Source organism: Larus michahellis, chromosome 1, assembly GCF_964199755.1.
Source record: "Larus michahellis chromosome 1, bLarMic1.1, whole genome shotgun sequence".
Taxonomy (NCBI): Eukaryota; Metazoa; Chordata; class Aves; order Charadriiformes; family Laridae; genus Larus; species Larus michahellis.
The window spans coordinates 142,844,710-142,863,611 of NC_133896.1; the positions used below are offsets into that span (position 1 = coordinate 142,844,710).

At 38.5% G+C, this 18,902-nt stretch overlaps 1 protein-coding gene across 7 annotated transcripts in view; it reads right to left on the reverse strand.

Annotated features, from left to right (window-relative positions):
- TBL1X (transducin beta like 1 X-linked) overlaps positions 1 to 18,902 on the reverse strand; it is a 202,474-nt gene that overhangs the window by 43,880 nt on the left and 139,692 nt on the right. For all 7 annotated transcript variants that reach the window (XM_074606827.1, XM_074606818.1, XM_074606867.1 and 4 more), the window contains one exon: positions 12,099 to 12,206. In XM_074606827.1, coding sequence (XP_074462928.1) covers positions 12,099 to 12,156 — 58 coding nt within the window. In that variant the 5' untranslated portion in view covers positions 12,157 to 12,206. The remainder of the gene's footprint in view (positions 1 to 12,098; positions 12,207 to 18,902) is intronic.

Sequence of the window (18,902 nt, forward strand, 5' to 3'; positions counted from 1 at the left end):
GAGTGCCTGTTTTCTTAAGGTAGTCTTGTACCTGGCACTACTGCTGAGACTTTGACCGATGTAAAATTCGCGCAAGAATGGAAGGCACGTAAGAGCTGACTACAGCTGTACAGGCTGCAGGGAAAAAAAGACGGTTGTGAGGGGGTAAAGGAAAGCCATCTTTATGACCATAAATGAGTATATGGGCAAAAATCCTGAGAGATTTAGACACACCAAGTAGAAACATTCCACGATGTAATGAGTCAAAGAAAATCACGCGCAGGAGGAAAAGATGTCCCCACACAGTCCCATCGGCAACTTTACCGAGTTACCAAACGCAAGTAACTCCAAAGCTGCCCACACAGCTGCTTGCCAAAGAAACCAGATGCAACCAGTGGAAAAACATCCTCCCAAGTTTGATGTCTCGGTCTTGGGAGTGCCATCTAAGCAGGAAAGCAAGAAGGGAAGAGTGGTGCAATGTGGTGATCTGAAATAAATTAGAGCCCCCTCACTGCAGTTTAAAGAAATTCCAGTAAAGAACAGTGAATTATGACCATTAACAAAATCATTTCCTCCAAATACTAATGATGTACAAACAGCACATTTAACACTAAGTTAAGATTTCTGAAGGTCTAGATTAACCAGCGTAGAGAAGCAAGGGACATATATCACTAATTTGAATGCAATTTCTGTCTGCAAAACCAGAAGTAAACACTGTAACTTAGACCACCTGTATCTTCTTAATCCTGGGCCTAACATGCTAATCTAGTTCCTGAGGTAAATGACATAATTTCTTGCCCATTGCCCAAGAGAATACAATGATGTTCTTCACTGTACTTGACCGCAGCTGCCATTTTACAGTCTAGTATTTCCCCTTGTATACGATGCACCGAGTGAGAATTGAAAATGTAACATGGATCCCTATCCTTGCTTCTCCTTACATTTCTGTCTAAATGTAATTATGTATCCACAAAAATATGGACATAAAACCCTAGCGTACGTATGCAGAGGTTTCACAAAGAGGACACCGGTTTCTCCGAAATACGTTCAGTTGCAGTTAAGAAGAATCTAGTGCCTCAAGACACTGATAAGATTCTACAAACAGTTAAAAAAATAGGTGGGCAAAAATCCTACACCACATCTTGTTTATTATTCACAGCAGACTGAGATTCTTCTTCTAGCTGAGCTTTTTCTTTCTCAGTAATACATCCTAGAGTGCCTCTCTGGTTTTGGCAGTGTCTGCTTATTTTTGAAGACTTACCTTCGCAATTACATAAAGGGCTTAACAAGGACACACATTAGCAATTTAAAATAGAGAACTGCAGTTGAAATATATTTTTAGAAAAATCAGCTGAACAACAGGGCTTGTACATTTGTTTCAAGATTAGGATTGCTGAACGATTAAAATTATTTCCAGAACCCTGGGAAATGTGTCCTGTGTTACAAGCTCTTTCACAGTCCCTCAGAAATATAAAGGATCCCTAGCTGCAGCTTGTGTCAGTTGACAAAATTACAGTGTGCCTGGTTACCTGAAGTTTTGTAGAAGCGATTATTCACTAATATTAAACGTTACACCCTTTTTCTTGGATATCTGACCTGTTCACCCTCTGCCAAGAATTCAGAGTAAATGTCTGCTACCCCAAATTATTTTATTATGTGCCAAAGAATTTTTTGGCAGGCTTTTTTTCTTTTTCATGCAGGAAAATATGTTGGAAAAGATTAATACAACTTGGAAATGATCTTTTGATGAGCAGTACTTGGCACTCACTGTTTAAGCCTTTTTGAGGGCTGCAAATTAACAAAAAGAGAAATATGATACAGACAGAAAACAGAACACGAGCAATGGAAAGAGGAACTTAACAAAAAATCTTTTGAAAACCAGGTCTGAAATAATCCCCTTTTTCACTCACTCTGTGTAAATTAGACTGACAATTGCGAATAAACGTCAACACTGATCTAGCAATTTAATGCAAATACGGGCAAGATTTGAAATAATTTACAAAGGCCACAAGACAAAAAATATCTTTTTCTTCTAAATTAATGGGATGCTGTTCTCTTTTAGTCCTGTCTGTGGAACTAAACATCCAAAGAGATGCGGCTCGTTTTAAGGATCACATTTATAGGAGAGACTTTCAGAGTCATACATACTTTGCGTTTTTTTCCCGTAAGCTATATTCTTCTATCAGTTCTAATACACACCTATAAGCGGTGGCAAATAGGACACCACAGCTGATACTCTGTGAGCATTCAGGAACTTCAACACCAGGATGGTGTCTGCCGATGGTGACTACAAATGGAGTCCTAATACAGCTAGGCCAGTTAGGTGTGAAGAGGGGCGATTTGTAACTGCCACAGCTGTGCAAGGCAGAAAGTCCCCAGCGTGCAGGTTATTAGCAAAACTTGCAAAGCTGCAAGATACAGCTTTTTTCACTGGCCTGGAGAATCATAAGGAAAAGCAGTAAATTGACAAATGTGTAGCACTTCACTGGCTTTACTAGCAAAGCCATCTTGACCTACAGCTATCTGCCTTCCACTCAATGCCCTATTTTCTTAATACCCCTATAATACTGCATTTACACAAGCTTTGAAAAACAGGACATGAAGTGATCAGAACCAAAATCCGTGCCATGGAATACATCTGCAAAGGTGTAATTGTTTATGTTTGTGTAGCTTAAAAATCACTGTGTTTGCTCAGTCTGAGATCCAACACTGTACGGCAACTTTCAGGCCAAAGAAAAATTAGAATAGCCAAGTTCAGAAAACTGTGAAGAGACCCAGAAGGAAATACCAAGTAAGGAGGGTTTTGTAAATGGCAAAAGAACAAGATACTCAATCTATTTTTTTTTCTTTCGCAGGAACTTAGAAAATTCTGCACCAAGTAATGCTTTTCTTACATGGCATTTATATTGCTGTTGTTATGCAACAGGGGTAGAACACACAGAAAAAGAAGTTTTCAAAAGGACTTCTTGAACTGCACCACAAAATATTCAAAACTATTGTTTATACATATGTATATAAAGAAGATATCTGGTCACAAAACTCTAAGTTTGTGAATATAAACACATATAAAAGTGTCCCTCATACAGCTTATTACATTCTTTTGCAAATATGACCAGAACAAAGTATGACAAAACCAGCAGCTCCTGTAGCTGTAAAGATATTTTTTCTCTCCATTGTAGAATTTGGATTTTTGGAAGACAACCATCAAATACTGCTAGTAGGTATTCACTGCTCTAAAAAAAAAAAAAAAAAAAAAAGTGCACAGTGTGGTTTTGACTCACACATTGTTTCACACAATACAGAGGTGCTGTTGGCTTAGAAACCAATTTGCTTATCTTTAAAGGAAGCTGGGAAAAGTATTTACCTTTAACCTATCAGCTTCATTCTTCCCAAGATCTACAGCTTTGATAAGTTTAAAAAAAATGGTTTTGGAACTGCAGCCCGATAAAGCTTGTTGTCTTCTAATACTAACCCTGATTTTCCTAAAATGTACATAGTATTTGCAAAGAGACTAAATGATTACTAGCAGAGAGAGAAACTGTGGACAATAATACAGTTCTTATTTGACAAATGGATTTGTCTTTTCAGCAGTCATCCATCTTTCAACTATGAAGTATAATTTCAAATAAAGAGTCAGTTTCACTGCTTCTGGAACTATTCAGCCACTTCCTCCCTACTTTAAAAGAAATACAGAAGGTAGGGAGAGATTAAAAAAAAAAAAAGAGCAGTAGCTTATTAAAACCTCTCATAAACCCTTTCGATAGTACACTCTATTTTTACTACATACGTATTATGTTGGGGGGAGTTATATATATATTATGTTTCGTTATATGCAATAGATATAGTTACAGATGGTTTCTCATTAGATAGGAATGTTCATTCTGGGATGACTTTTAGGAAACACTCTTCTTTAAACCAAATCCATTTTTGACAAATTTCTCAAGCACTCTTATCCAGGAATCACTAACACACTATATTCCACTCCTGAAACAACACCGTGGCTTTTATTTATCTCAAATAACTCATGAAAGGTCACAAATGTTGGTTCTATATCCAACTTCCAGTATATCGGAGATTTGGATCATAAGCTTAAGCCATTTTATTTCAATTGAGTAGGCTGCCCCTAAAGAGGATAACACATCATATAAACAGGGCTGTATGCTCACAAATCAGATCTGTGCTAAACCATGAGAATTAAAAGTGGAGTTTGTCTTGCTCCAAAGCCTCGCCACTCTACAGCTGAAAAGGTGAAAGAAACCCTGCCTTTAGTCTTAACACCAGTTCCTGAATACTATAGTTAGCATCTTGTTCATACTGCATTTAGATATATATATTCACCTATACATATTAACCTATAAAATCACAAATAGTACTTTGAAATACTAGGAAAAAAAAGCTAAACAGCATCTCAGCACACCTGTAATAGTCTTTCCTCAGAGGATTTGAATACATTTTAGGACCAAAACCTTTCACCATATGCTGTGAGGTACTGTACATAGTATTAACCTCACTCTCAAACAGGAATATTGAGGCACAAAAATGTTAAAGCCAAGTTTAAACACCCAGTTTTTACATATTTCCTTAAAAAGTGTATTGTTTTATTTACTCAGAAATACCTGTTCAGCATCCACTAGCACAAAAGTACCTGTGCAAATAGTTGCTAAGCAAGTACAAAAGCATCTTTATATCAGTGCAGCTGAGTTTTGTCTATGAACTACAGTCACTCTACACCGCAGGCAGACTACATGCGGCCCAAGAGCCAGTGATAACACGTCTGTAGACACAAAGAATGCAGCCATAGATTGTTACTGAAACAACACTAAAATGTGTGTTTTATCTTTGCCTGGCAGGATGTCATTTCAAGGATGTATTTTTCCCTCAGCTAACAAAAGGTCTCCATCCTTACTATTAGAGCACAGCTATGTACACAGCTTCAAGAGCATTCCAGTGACTATCATGTTCAACAGCACCTTTATGTATAGGTTCTTTAAAAGATCTTTGGGGCTCCTCAGTTTTCAGCGGGAGGCTGGACTAGTGTAACGTAAGCCAGCAATGTGCCCTTGCAGCAAGGAAAGGCGACAGCATCCTGAGCTGTGCTACAAAAAGCCTTGCCGGCAGAACAATAGAGGGGATCCTTGCCCTCTACTCAGACCATGTGAGACAACATGAGTACTGTGTGAAGTTCTGGGCTTCCCAGTACAAGAGAGATAGGGACATACTGGAGTGAGTTCAGTGAAAACACCACGAAGATGATCACTGGACTGGAGCATCTGTCACACATGGAGAGGCTGAGAGAGCTGGGACTGCTCAGCTTGAAGAAGGAGAAGGCTCATGGGGGACCTTATCCATGTGTGTAAGCACCTGAGGGGGGTGCAAAGAGGATGGAGCCAGGCTCTTCTCAGTGGTGCCCAGTGACAGGACCAGAGGGAATGGGCACAAACTGAAATATACATTAATTCCATTGAAAAAAAATGAAACACTTCTTTAATGTGAGGGTGACCAAGTATTGGAACAGGCTGTCCAGGGAGGTCGTGGGCTCTCCATCCTTGGAGATATTCAAAACCCAACTGGACACAGCCCCGAGCAACCTGCTGCAGTTGACTCTGCTGTGAGCAGGGGCATTGGGCTAGATGATTTCCAAAGGTCCCTGCCAATCTGAACTATTCTTTGGGTTCTGTCATCTCCTGAGATATCATCCAGCCTGAACTTTCCTAAAATCCTAATCCACTGACTCTACTATCAGTGCACACTGTTGTTTTTACTGTCATGCTGGAAAAGTGCTTTTATTGACCAAGTGCTTCATTCTTCCAATGAATTATTCCTCAGGGTTTAGATTTTAGTAATTTAAGCAAAACTCATGCACTGTACATTCCCCTTCTACCTAGCAGCAGCCTTCCTACGCAAAGAAAGCAGTTAGCTTTGAAGCAAATCTAGCTGACCTATATATGCTAATATTTTATGCTATGCTTAATCTGAATTATTTTCAACATGCGCTTTTCTCATCTGTGACTCAGGAACTCTGTGCCAATACGCGGTTGTTCAAAATACTCTAAACGTACCTCACATGCAGAAAAAAAATGGACTTCAGAGAAAAATTAAATAGGCTTATGTAAGTAACGACTGTTGCATAAGGTACAAATTCAAAAGAACAGAATATTGATCTTCAGTCATTCTCCATTGCCTGAGAATTTACCCAAGCAAATTGCAATATTTACATTTTGCATAAAATTTCTTAGTCAAAAAAGAGAACGAGTCATAAAGAAGATATTTTCCTTCAAAATTTGTTGCTTCCTTTTCAAAAAAATTGCAAATAGCATTGGAAAAATTGTAAACTAGTACTACTCCAACTACTAGTACCTAGTTGGACAACATCAAAATGATGAAATCCTAGAAGCTTCAGAATATCCATACTTTGCATTCTCTCACAATTTCCAAAGGCAGAATGAGAGTAAGATGCCCTGGATGCAGTTAACAGGAAAGGCCCATGTTTGCACATGCCTAACTCTACAAAGGATTTTGTGCTATGATTCACAGAAACGCCTCATGCTATATGTGCCCTTGAGCCTATGCTTAAAACCTGCGAGAAAATCTTATCTTTTAGGAAAAAAAAGGAAAATTTGTCAACTATAAACCAAACAGACCAATGCACTGCTCTTATCCCGAATCTGCAAATGCAAAACAACTACGTTATTAGCTGCCTTAATTTGTATGGTTGGGAAGAAAACAAATCACAATTCTAGAGTATAAAGGTAAATTGGTAAATTGTCCCAAGTCCCAGCTAAACATTTCATTGACATCTTTTTAGCAAAAGCATTCAGTTAGTGTTTTTATTGTCTTGGACATGGTACAGATTGTACACTGAGGAATAGTTTATCAAGTGTATGTCATAAAACATGGAAAAATTCAAACTGAACAGTAAAAGTATGAGCGAAAATGGAAACTGTTACACAACCTTAACTCTAACAAGTCATTGCCAGACATCCACTACAATAAATGCCCTACTAGAGTGCAGTATAAGCCGCAGACAGCTGGGGAGCTGATTTTCAAATAAGGATTCTATATTGCAATGTGCGTGTAAGTGCTAGAAAAGGAACACAATTAAGTCGATCAATGCATCAAAAATACCAAATCTGAAAAAGCTTTAATAACTGAATTGACATGTTGGGCTGGGTAGGGAAGGTAATTTAGTGTAGTATTTGGACCTATGATAGGATTTGTCACTCAGAACAGATGGCAGCACATTTTAGATTAACAGGTATGTGAGACACTTGATTTCCCTTGGTTTTGCCATACTCCCCTCACCCCTTTTCAAATTTTCCTTGGAATCCTTATTACTCCCATTGCATTGTACTGCTCTGACCATCATCATTACAAAAGACAAATAATTATCTGTTTCTCTTTTAGGGAGACAAAGCAGAACGGGAAAACTCAATATACTGAATTCTGTGTGGTTTTGTAGAAACAGTTCTTCACTCTGAAGAAAACCAATAGAAGGACTGTGTCAGCAGTGAAGATTGCTGCTAGCAAAAGTATGCTTCTCAGGAGTTTGAAGAGGTGCAAACCTGAACAAATCTAATTTGGATGCCAGAACCGTGACTTCTTTGGTATAGCTCGTCTCACTTACGTCAATGCATCTGCTTTTTTAGTACAATTACGTCCACCACAGGAGTATTTGGTATGCTTTTATCTCCACACCAGTACTAGACTCATAGCTTAGACATAGCCTAAGCCTGATTTTAGTAATTGAGGCCAGCATTTTAACTTAAAGGTAGTCTTTAAACGGAGACACCTACAAATAAATATAACCTGACTTTGAAAGGTTTGAGATAAACAATGCTTGGAAGTCCTCAGCACTTTTACGAACTGGGCCACTTTAAACTGTGCACCAAAAAGCTCATATTCAAAAAGGTGCAAACTGAACATTGCAGGACTTCACTTTTGGATAGGAAGTTAACAATATTAAACTGAAATTAAACACATTACTTTATTCCTCAAGATGGGGGACATTCATGGTCCTACAGTGGAAGTGACACCACCTAGCCACCTTAGTGGTGGAATTCCTACGTCATCAACCCATGGAGGCTAAATGGAAATTACGCCTGACTGCTTTGTTTTTCTGGGCATAGATAAGCCCTGAGACAATCGCCTATGTGAAGACGCAATTATTTACTTACTTATTATAACACAGCTAAGCAATTAACTTCTCCAAGTTCTGTCTTGTGCTGGGGGGATTTAAGTGTACTGCCCCTGGACCAGGCATCTTCTCCAGCATGCTTCTCCACTAGCAGGCAACTCAAAGCAGTCTCGCTGGTTGTATTTTTTTCTGCTAAATCACGTGATCAGTCAGTGTAACTCAGCGAGTGCCGCAACTTACCATTTCATTCCATCTGCAAATGTACTCAAGAATAATTTTTTATTTCCTTCCAGGTAACTGATAAAGCTATTGAGCAGTATCATGCCAAGAACAGATTCCTGTGAGTTCCCACTAGAAGCAACCTGTGAGATGAATATTCCCCAACTCAAATCACTTTTCAAGATGTTTCCATTATCCCATTTTTAATCCATTTAGTAGCCCTCGATTAGCCTGATTTTACACACTGCTCTTTTGTTTTGTTTTTAACCGCAGCGTCAACAAGGCTAAGTAAATGTCACAAAGTAGTCTAAGTGTATTATTGTCAGCACAGTTACCTTTGTCAACTTCATTTGTGATCTTGGAAAAAGCAGTATCAAGTTTGTTTGACAAGATCTATTATCCATAAAAACTTGCTGGCTGGCATCAGGCATGCTGTCATCTCTTCGTTTTTTGTTGGAGGTATCTAATTTCAAACTTCCAATGACTTTGCTTGACCTATAGTTACCTGGATCATCTTGTTTAACCTTTAAAAATTCTGGCACAACATTTGCTTTTTCCAGTTCACTGGAACTCCCCTTAGTATGCCAAGATTTGTTAAAAAGCAACAATAATGGTTTAGACAGTTCATCTGTCCTATGCAAGTTTTCTAGTCTGACATAGAATTAAGGAGGAAATATAATTATTGGATTTCACTTCTAACTTCAATTTTAGAAAAGCTGAACTTCTACTAGAATGACCTGCCAGCGTTTTCATAATGAAGTGTAAAGCATCCATCAGTATCTTTGCTATAATGTTTCCAACAATCTCAAGTGCTTCTGTGCCTTGCAGGTGCAAAATACTTGAAATATTATACGGACAGTTTGCTTTTTACATAGTTGTTCTACCATATGTATTTCCTTTTGTCGTTTCTCTCTTTCTCCCACCATTTGCCTAGATTTTAGGGGAAAGCCTGCAAGTTTTACAGGGTAAGATTAAATGACAGATACCTGAAAAAAAGTCTGAACTTTTGTACAGTCATGTAAGTATCCTTGATGGCTGTGTTTGATCTAATTTTTAGAAGCTTTGTGTCCAGCTAATGTTAATAAACAATCAATGTAATAACCTTGTTTTCGGCAAACTCCTTAAACTGTAGGGGTTTGACCTCAAACTGTATTTAAACACTAGCCCTCTAAATTTGGCATGTATTATTTCTGAAGCTATTGATTAAACATCGTTCATCTGCCATCACATCTTATGACATTTATACTAGCAGGTGGAAAGGCAAGATGCTGTATAACAATTTCTGTCTTAATACCCTACTTTATCTGTCAATACAGATACAAAAATTTCTTTGGAAAAAACAATGACAGTATGAAAGAAGATTCAAACTGAATATAAGAAGCTTTTAAAATAGATCAGTGGATACATCATTGCTTATAGCTCTTATTTGCTGAATGCTATTACTAGCAAACTGTCGGGTATAGCTACTAAGTCAATACCTAGCATCTAGATTTCAATATGCTCAGTTTGAAGCATATTTGAATATTTCTTCTTCAAATATTTAACCTCAAGTCCTACTCTCTTATATGGGAAAAATCCCACAGAACCAGTGGAAATACAATGTTTTTGTGAATGCCTTTAGTATGTGTGGATTAAGTAAGAAAAACATTTGGCCCTTTACATAAGAAGAGAAGAGCAGTACAACTTGCAATTAATATGAAAATTTGTATGTGAAGTTCTCCTTAAAACGGAAAAAGTGATTGCTTGCTTGTGGGAGAGGAGTTACCTAGAAGAACTTTTTCCTGACATTTGGCTGGCACCACCATTCTTGATTGACTTTGTAAAGCCTTCTTCTGAATCATTACACAACACTAACCCACCTACAGATCTATCAGGAGGAATAAAAAAGGCTGGCTCTATTTTTCCACATCAGGAAAAGTTACTGTATTAATACGCTGTTATGTAGGATCTCCTACAATACAAATATATCAATGTAAAACAAATTCAAGATCTTTCAGCTTCAATTATCTCCATCTGTGCACGGCTCTAATGTTCAAAAGCCCTTTCCAGTGTAGTACCCAATAGCTTATTTTTAAAAATAAACTTTGTCTGGACGTAATTTTAGTTTTGTTAGTTCCTATCTTTCTTTTACATAATTGCATGCCAGAACTAGACTGTTTTTTTATAAGCCCCGTGTCGTGGTTTAGCCTCAGATGGCAACAAAGAACCACGTGCCGCTCGCACGTGCCTTCCTAATACAGGAAGGATCGTAAGAAAAGGCAAGACTCTTGGGTTGGGACAAAGGCAGTTTAACAGAACAGCAAAGGGAACATGCAAACAACAACAACAACAACAACAACACGGATAGGGGAATATACAAACGCGATTACGGAACCGCCGCTCCCCGACCGGCCGGACCTGGGACGCCCCAGCCCGCTTTTAAGCAGCGACTTCCTGCCCCCTCCCCCGGCAGCTCAGGGTGGGCGTGGCTCACATGGCATGGAATACCAGGAAAAGTTAACCCTATCCCCACCGGAACCAGGACACCCCGTTATTAGAGAGAAGAATACATTCTGAGAAAACAGCTACTAACATAGGCCACAGCTGGACTCTCAAAATGCTGCTTCAAAAGACCAAACCCTGAAAAAGTATTATAAATCTTCTCAATTTCAGTGGAGATTCCTTGCATAGGTTTGGGTTCTTGGGATTGAAATAGTCTTGGAAATAGAAGAAACAAATCAAAATAACATATCTAATGAATGCTAATCATAATAACCAACAGAAGCAGGCTAACCCACTATCTTCTACCTGCTGGGATTTTGGTTCCCTGTCCAAGACATCTCTCAAGTCTGGAGCGCTTATTCTAAAATTGCTCTCAAGACTTCTGACAGGAAAACATGTATTTTTCACAGAATTGTTGTTGTTGTTGTTTCAGCATAGGAAACAACAAATATTTTTAGTCAATTCTACTTTTACCAACCCAGAACATAGGGCCAGTACCAAGTAAACTGGGATCCTGGATATAAATCCTTTGTCAATGTTTCTCACCTTCCCCATCATTTCTGCACTAACAGAACATTTTCCATTAGTGAAGAGAACTTCTACTACTTAAAATCGAAGACTGGAATCAAGACTACAAAAATAAAACAGACCCTAAATTTAGGTTTCAATTTCGATTTTTTTTTTTTTAAGGAAAGATGAAGCTTTCCTTCTAAAAGGAAAAGTCCTGTAAAGACATTATTTTCCAATATGAAAACATAGAGGTGGAAGTAATACTAAGGCAGAACCACACTGAGGTTTGTGCAGCTCAGTTTATATACGTAATTACCCTAATGAAATTCTAAAACATCAGAGGCTTGCATGCAAATTTCCATTTACAGCCAATATAAAAACTATTTAGACAATCCCTCTTTACTTAATAAGTGTCTGACAGAACTATTTCAAGTAGCTAAGAAAAAAGATACGAAACCCATGTGCTTTGTGCCTGTGCTGCCAAAAATGACTTTGGCTGAGATGATATAACTCTACAAAATCATTTGTTAACATAATGTTATTTATTTCCTTGTTTTGCTTAACTGCAATGTTTAATTTGTACCTGCATATGTTTGCACTTTTATTATGCTCAAGACCAAGATTTCAAAGAAACACAGGTTTGTGCAAGAAATATTGGTCTGAGTTCATCAGACTGAAACACTCAGCGCAACATTCCTAAAGCAACACCATACAAAAAGCCAATTTTCCCATTGCATCTGTAAGCTGAAGTTGTGAGGAAAGACAGGAAACTTACCCGATTCCTGGAGATAGCGATACACCAAGAAATTCACTTCGTCACTGGTTATGCTCATCTTAGCCCAACCTCAATATGATGAGGTTTACGAGAAGTGTGATCCACGCTCTGTTCAAAGGGAAAGAAAAGAACAGGTTTTGTTTTATCTTGATTTAGTATGAAATTTATTATCAAAATAGAGGTGGGAATTGTTAAGATGTTTAAAGGTCTCATATAGTTATTAGAGCTGTTACATCCCAATGTTAGGCACTCATTACATGTTGTAAATCAAGTATTCAAGCGGTACTGTACCTTTTATTATAATTCAAATGTGGTATTTAACATATATGAGAGAGTCAGAGGGAGCATTTTAAAAACTTGGAAGCCTTTGCAAATGTCAACTCTTTTACTTCTGTGGCTTTACTACAGGTCCTTCAGACACTCCTTTTTACTGTGTGAGCATTTTCTTTTCAGAACTTCTGTCAATTATGGTCACGTATAACACACCAAATCATAACCTTTTTGCAGCCCCAAATTTGTAATCTTGTTTTCTGTCCAGTAGTTCATACACTGAAAAGACAGATTCTTTTCATACAAAACATGTTACTCAGAGAACTTAAATAAATTTCCCATAAAATATAAACAAGTCAAAATTTAAGATGAGATTACAAATTTTATTACTGGGGGGGAGGGAGAGAGAGGGAAAAAAAAAAAGAGAGAACACCATATACCTTGTGCCAACAAGGAATACAAATATCTTGGCATTATATAAAGTTACAATGTTATAATGTCTCTGCGGATGAATGGTGAGCAAGAATTAAACTTCAATTATTCACGTAAGCAATCATAACCTTTAGGATGACAGTTTTACATTACTATTTTGGGCATATAGTCTGATAATACAAACATTGGTTTTTAAATGATAAATTTGTTTTGAACATTTTCCATTAAATCCTGATGATTCATTTCTGTTTGGGAATCTGCCTTAAGTAGTTTGGTTTGAAAAGCTGTAAGTACTTCTCAGACATAAACTTTGTCAGCCACACCATACCTACAACTAATCATGTAACGATTTGGATGCAGAAGCACACACTATGCTCTTGTCGCGTATTACAAATGAAAGACCGTAGGCGTGTGCTGTTTGTTTCAATTTCCCGTATGTCTCTTCTTGGCAAGCGGAAAGGTCTTTGTTCATCGAAAACCTCTTCAGTAATTCCTGTTGCCTAAAGTAGCACCTGCTACTGCAGGCAATGCTGATCAACTACAAGTTTCCCCTGCTGATGATTTAAACCAGCAGGTCACTCATGACCGTAACAGATGTCTCTGCATATTTATGTAAATGGAGGTCTTTCAAATCCTGGTAAGCCTTTTATTCTCCTGGGCTGCTATATTTCATCAATGGCTCGGATGCAGGTTTTCCATAAGAAACCATGGCTTGCTAATCTGGGAGACATCTTCCTCAAGTATTCCAGTCTTTATTACTACAGTTTTTCACTTCACAGAGAACAAGAAGAAACATAATATTGAAAATCGTGCAGTCTCGGTGGGAAAAATTTCATCCACTTTGGAAAGGATGATCACTTTCTGATAAGATTCTGGATGAGGACAACACCAGCTGTATCCAACATCCAGTTCTGTCACACATGCCACGTATCACCCTGGGAAGTCGTTTGGTCTCGTTTGTCCTCAACCCCTCATCTGTAAAATGGGCTCAAATTTCTCTGCCACTGGATCAGGAGACTGGAAGTGCTGGTAACCGTTAAGGGCTTTAGTTACCAGGATTGGCAACTGCAGGCAGTGAAAGCACTACTTTCAGTATAACTTTATATGTCCTTCTTCCAGATAAACAGACTTGTTTCTGAATAATTAATAAATTCCTGTGCCCCTTTTTGCACAATCATCACCATACAATGAAGAACAAGACAGACATTCACGGCAACAGTTAAGGCCATTTTCATCCCTGTCTGAGTACTTAAAATAAACCCGTATTGCTGCTATCGCCATGATAACAATAAATCAAGAAACTTTGATAGCTGTGGGTTTAAAAAAAACACCCGACATAACATTTCTAAAAGCATTTTAAAAATAGCAGTTTCAGTATTTGGTGGTAGGAAAGTTGGTAAAGCTGAAACCTCTTACAAAAATTCAGTTTCAGCAATGACGTACTTTGTGGTAAAATGAACTTTATTAAATAAAAAAAAAAAATCAAGAAACTACAAATGCTGTTTCTGGATGCATCCTGCTCATTTAAGACAATAACATGATATTTCCCACATACAGAGGGTTGCTTTGGGAAAGGGAAGGGAAGGGAAAGGAGGAGTGTTGTTTTTTGTTTGTTTTTCTAAAGAAGACTTTTCTTAAATGAATTAAAACCAGAGAAAATCAGCCTGACTGCAAAATAAATAGTCTGACAGCCCCAGAAAAACCTCCCCAGCAGCTACCTTTGTATCAGAATCCCAAGCACACCGAGTGGCTGGATTTACAATGCATTTTCCCTGAAGTCAGTCAACAGGAATTACTTTGACATATGTGTCGGATCATATCTTTATACACATTGTTACCATGACATAAATAACCAGATGATCCCCACTCATACATTTAAGGTTTCTTCCCTCCCACAGATGCCAGTGCAGCAATCAGATACACAACGGTAAAGCTTTCACCCGTCTAAACTATACACAGATCTTGGCTTTGACCCAGAGAAATCTATTCATTAGAAATTTGGCTGAGCTATGAAAGACCATACTCAATTTCATTAACGCTCTTCTTGATTTCCTTCTTCTCCACAGATAAACACCTCAAATAAAAAGATTACAGAAGACATGCTGGGGAGGAGAGGAACGTACTTATCTTTTGTGTATCTCCAAGTCTGATTCATAAAGGACAAACAACTAGCCTCCCCCTCAATAAAATTTATTTTAATGCAGAAATGCATACCTTGTAGAAAATCACAGAAACCTTTAGTTAGCATTGTGATAGATTTATTTCTGCTAACTGATGGTCTCCTTTTGTTACTGGAGATGGGTATTACCTAGATTAATAGTTTTTTTAAAGAAATAAATTATAGCTTATAAACAATACTGATGTGCCTTTGGAGACATTTCACATTTAAACCAGCAACAGCATCTTAATTCTTCACAATGTCAAGAGGATTTACTAAAAGCATTCAAACATGTGCTTGAGCTTTCTTTACTTGCAACACTTTTTCCTGTACCCAATTACACATAACAGAAAGTTCTATTTACTTCAATCTTCCCTTAAGAATTTGGGTTGTGAACCTGCAGATATTTGAGAACATCCAAACATATGAGCAGAGCGCACTAAGCCTTCCCAAAGTACGTTGGAACCTAAACATTCAACCCTCCCCAGGTGGATGGGTTGTCAAGATCACGCAAAATTAAATTTAACACTCATTTTAAATAAACACTTGGCTCTCAGTTCTGCTGGGATAGGCTAGCAGAAATGCTTCCCATACAGAGGTAAAAAGCTGGGTTATTAGCTCAGATACGCTACTGTTGTGCTTGTAGGGCTGCTTAGCTTTTGCTGAACTAAGTTGTTCAGCTGGAGTTGAGCTTGCCTCCAGCAAAGCTAACCCTGCAGTACCTCCCGTGTGCTCTGGGCAACCAGGACAGCTTATTTCCTGGAGTACACCACCAGACCTGATTTGGCTCTGTGCACCGACATACCAGAAGATGTTCTCAAATTAAACCTTCCTGACGCACTGGGAATCTGGCTAATGGGCCATGCAAGTAACTCTGGAGAAGGCAGCCTCCTGTCTAGCTATGGTTCAGCACAGCGCTAGTCAGGTCGACCAAGAACAGTTTATTTACATGCCATCCCCTTACTCAAGGATTGTTCTTCGCTCTTATTCCGGCTTATTTTAGCACTGTTGCCATAAATAAGGCAGATCTGGCTGAAGAATCAAGGGAAAGTACATTTTCCAACTTTGAAATAGCATCTAAAGGCACAGCTCCTCTGCCTCTCTTCTAAATCATGCTCACGGGGTCCTCCAGGGCTGTGTCCTGACCTCCAGGCTAACCCCATGGCAGGGGACGGCTGAGGCTATTTCAGGAAAGGAATTTACATTTGCTACTTGAAGCAGCATTGCCATCCACAGGGACTGTGAGTTACCAGTCCAATCTTCCCCTCAGGAAGGCGGAAACAGGCCAGACATTTAGGGAAAACACCTAAACTAAACCTGAAACTTAAATAGGAAGCCGGGCACTTCCCATTTCTGCATCCAGCCCTGCTGACAGAAATTCATCAGCTGGCTAGGCTGGCCCTCATCTTACCCCCTGAAGAAAGCTGGAAGCTCCAGTCTGCTCTACCTGAGTGCTGAGCAGTTGTCAGCATCTTGGGAGGACTTTTTGAGGGTCATTATTGTTAAATAAACACCCTCCCCCTCAAAAATAACCCCAAACCCACAAATTTTAATTTATCTCCTGGAGGGGCTGCACCATTTACCTACTTATTTGACAAGGCTAGGCAAAAATGTCTTCTCGCAACCAAAGTTTTAATGACAACAAGATTGTCATTAAAATGATGAGGGGTGAAGAGAAATTGTGTATTTGTTTTGGGGAAAAAAAAAGGAATAAATGAGAGGTTTCACAAAAATGAAGACATTCCATAAAGTTCAAATATTTAATGTTACCAAATTGATGCCCTGCCGCACTCAACTTGAGGTCACGTACTTATGCTCCCATTTTCTCCTCCAAGATGGCTCCATGCACCAAGCTGCGTCTCTCAGGACCCACTACAGTGTCCCCAACACAAAGAGAATGCAAACATAAGAACTAAAATAGACTTGAGGAAGGCACCGTGACAGCATAGCTACATCAATGTGTTACTGTTTTGCATATGCTCTGTAGTTTAATGAAAAACAACATTTCCCAAAGCTAGAAGCTACTTCTCACAAAACGAGTCACTTAGTTAATCTCAGTATTTTCTGTTGAAAAACACTTTCATCAGAAGCTTTCAATGAGCCCTACATTTCTGTATTTCTAGGCTGTGTCTTACCATAGAGCCAGAACAGAGTGAGCAGCCAGCAGCTCTTCCCCAAAGGCTAACGAGCTCTGCTTGGCCCACACCATTGCATTCCTCAGTCTTGGCTTTTAGCGCAGCTGCCTCTTCTTGAGGAGGAATTCCAGTATGCTTCTTTCCCAAAATGCCAAAACTGAACTTTTGTAGAGGAAAAGAGCACGCTCGGACCCCTCTCCCCTTGCAGTCTCTCCTGCCATTTCACGAAGCTAAAGAGTAAAACATCTCTTCTTTACAAGCATCCTGACAAAGGAATGAGACCATTGCATTCCTCCTGATTACAAGGTACGGAATATGCAGGATGGCTGTTTCCAAACTCCACCTTTGCCAGTCACACAAAATAACAGCTATTCTTGTTCAAAATGCAGCTTGTGCACGCATGACTTCTAGAGTCCTCCTTCTAAGGCTTGAACTTGACACCTTGCTCTAAAACAACCAAACCTAAAATACGAACAGTTGCTCCTTCTAGAGATCATACACTTAAGAAAGCAAATCAAGATATGCTCACAGTAAGAGCTGTACCGTATCTCCCTGGCTTTTCTTAGCAGGCAAATAGTTAACTACCCTCATTCTCTAAATGATCAGCATATGTCAACCGAACTATTTAATGACAAAACCGAGACAATTGAAACCTCTCAGAGTTACTGTCCTAGCCTCTTTACAGATGCTCACAGATGTCTTTGCGTCACTTACACTGTTAATATTTTGAGGTTTTCTTCACAAACACGGTAACAAATTTGTTGTTTTGGTAAAATGGAAGCTGAGATTCAGCAGAAGAGAGCAATCTCCTTGGAGAATGGTTATTGTGCTGTACAGTATGTGCTGTCTCACTTAAAGCTCTGTCACCAACATTTATAGCAGCTCAATAAGGACAGGGACCTCAAAGAGAAAAAGCAACAGGCTTGTCAGAAAACTTGCACTACCAAATGTTAAGGCGGTCTCTTCTTTTGGTTTTGGTTTTAAGTCTATTTATTTACACTGACCTTCTGCTGATTTTTAAAAGGCCACATTAAACCAAAACAAAGCCAGGGAGCCTCAGCTCACCCCCATTCTCACTGCTGCCTGTAAGGCCACAGTTTGACGAAAAGAAGTAACAACTGCATCTGTATCCGAGCTCTTCAGGAAAAATGGCACAGATATAAAAAAGGTCTAGCTTGGATCCTGACAAGTTAGGGTATCTCATACAAATAATCACTGAACTCAGCCTTATCAGCATTCAAAATCTGGTGCCAACTGAAGAAAGAGGAAGCAGAAGGAATGACAACTATAGACATGTGGCAGTGATCAATGGATCTGCAATTCTGTCTTGAAGAGGTCACTCTTGGATGAATCAAATGCTCTGTGGGTAAATCTGACAAAAATGGAGTTTTTATTTAAATAAAATAAAAACTTTGTTCAGGAAGAAGGTCAGTTTACTAAGCAGTACCTCTAAAAACATGCTTTTGGACAGATGAATCTCTCTTTTTTTAAAGCATAACTGTGGCTACTGTATTTATCCTTTTAAAAATCTGCAATAAATTATCAAAATGGTTGTCCTTCCTGGAAAAAATGTTAACAAAATAATACATCATCCAGTAAAATATCAAAACATTTTAAAAAAATAAAACAAACCTAATATAAAAATATTAATAAAAATAACTTGGCCAACTAAACACTTTGGTGGACATCATTGCAGAAAGTTCTATTTCTGCATGAATACTACTTTTCTTTAAATTATAAATTACATTTCAAACTGAAAAGCCATTTGGAAACAAACCCACATCTATTTATCTAAAAAAAAGGGCAACA